The 931-nt window shown below is 58.3% G+C and overlaps 1 protein-coding gene across 1 annotated transcript; it reads left to right on the plus strand.

Annotated features, from left to right (window-relative positions):
- Positions 1 to 924, plus strand: LOC106534781 (adenylyl cyclase-associated protein 1; the record flags this gene model as incomplete). The annotated part of the gene is given in 4 exon segments (XM_014031534.1): positions 1 to 114; positions 194 to 366; positions 453 to 576; positions 686 to 924. Coding segments are annotated over 4 exon segments (512 nt in total), but the record flags the coding sequence as incomplete, so codon positions are not given.
- Between the last annotated feature and the right edge of the window lie 7 nt (positions 925 to 931).

Below are 931 nucleotides of genomic sequence, written 5' to 3' on the forward strand. Positions count from 1 at the left end.
GACCTCCCCCTCCCCCCATGGACCTGAGTGGACCAGCCAGCGGTGGTGGCGGTGACGCCGACAACCGTAATGCCCTGTTCGCCTCCATCAACAAGGGTGCTGACATCACTAAAGGTGAGGGAGGGGGCGGAGCTTATTTACAGGTAAACTGTTCTTGATTTCTTCTGCTGACCAGAACTTCATTCTTCTTCAGGTCTGAAACACATCAGTGATGACCAGAAGACCCACAAGAACCCAGGTCTAAGGAGTCAGGGGGCTCCCGTTCGTAGTGGACCCAAACCGTTCGCCTCCCGCCCCGCTGCCTCCGCCCCCCAGACCCGCACGCTGCCGCCGGTTCTGGAGCTGGATGGAAAGAAGTGGAGAGTGGTGAGTTGTTGGTTCTGCCCGGGTCCACCTCCCGGTCTCCCTGAGAGTTCTGTGACGTCGTGGTTCTGGTTGTGTCTGGGCTGCAGGAGAACCAGGAGGGGGCCCAGGGTCTGGTGATCAGTGACACGGAGCTCAAACAGGTGGTCTACGCCTTCAAGTGTAACCAGAGCACCCTGCAGGTCAAAGGCAAGATCAACTCCATCACCATCGGTAAGAACCACCAGACCGGGCTGAGGTCCACCAGAACCACCGACTGCAGGCAGTGAAGTCCAGGATCTGGTTCTGCACCTGACTGAACTCAGATTATTGTCTCTGACAGATAGCTGTAAGAAGATGGGTCTGGTGTTTGATGACGTCGTCGGCATCGTGGACATCATCAACTGTCGGGACGTCAAGGTTCAGGTGTGTCCACCAGCATGACGGGGACGTCACGAGGGTGACAGGATGAGGTCACGAGGGTGACGGGATGAGGTCACGAGGGTGACGGGATGAGGTCACGAGGGTGACGGGATGAGGTCACGAGGGTGACGGGACGAGGACGACACGAGGGTGACGGGACGAGGAC

The sequence above is a fragment of the Austrofundulus limnaeus genome, unplaced genomic scaffold, assembly GCF_001266775.1.
Source record: "Austrofundulus limnaeus strain Quisiro unplaced genomic scaffold, Austrofundulus_limnaeus-1.0 Scaffold1268, whole genome shotgun sequence".
NCBI classification, from domain to species: domain Eukaryota; kingdom Metazoa; phylum Chordata; class Actinopteri; order Cyprinodontiformes; family Rivulidae; genus Austrofundulus; species Austrofundulus limnaeus.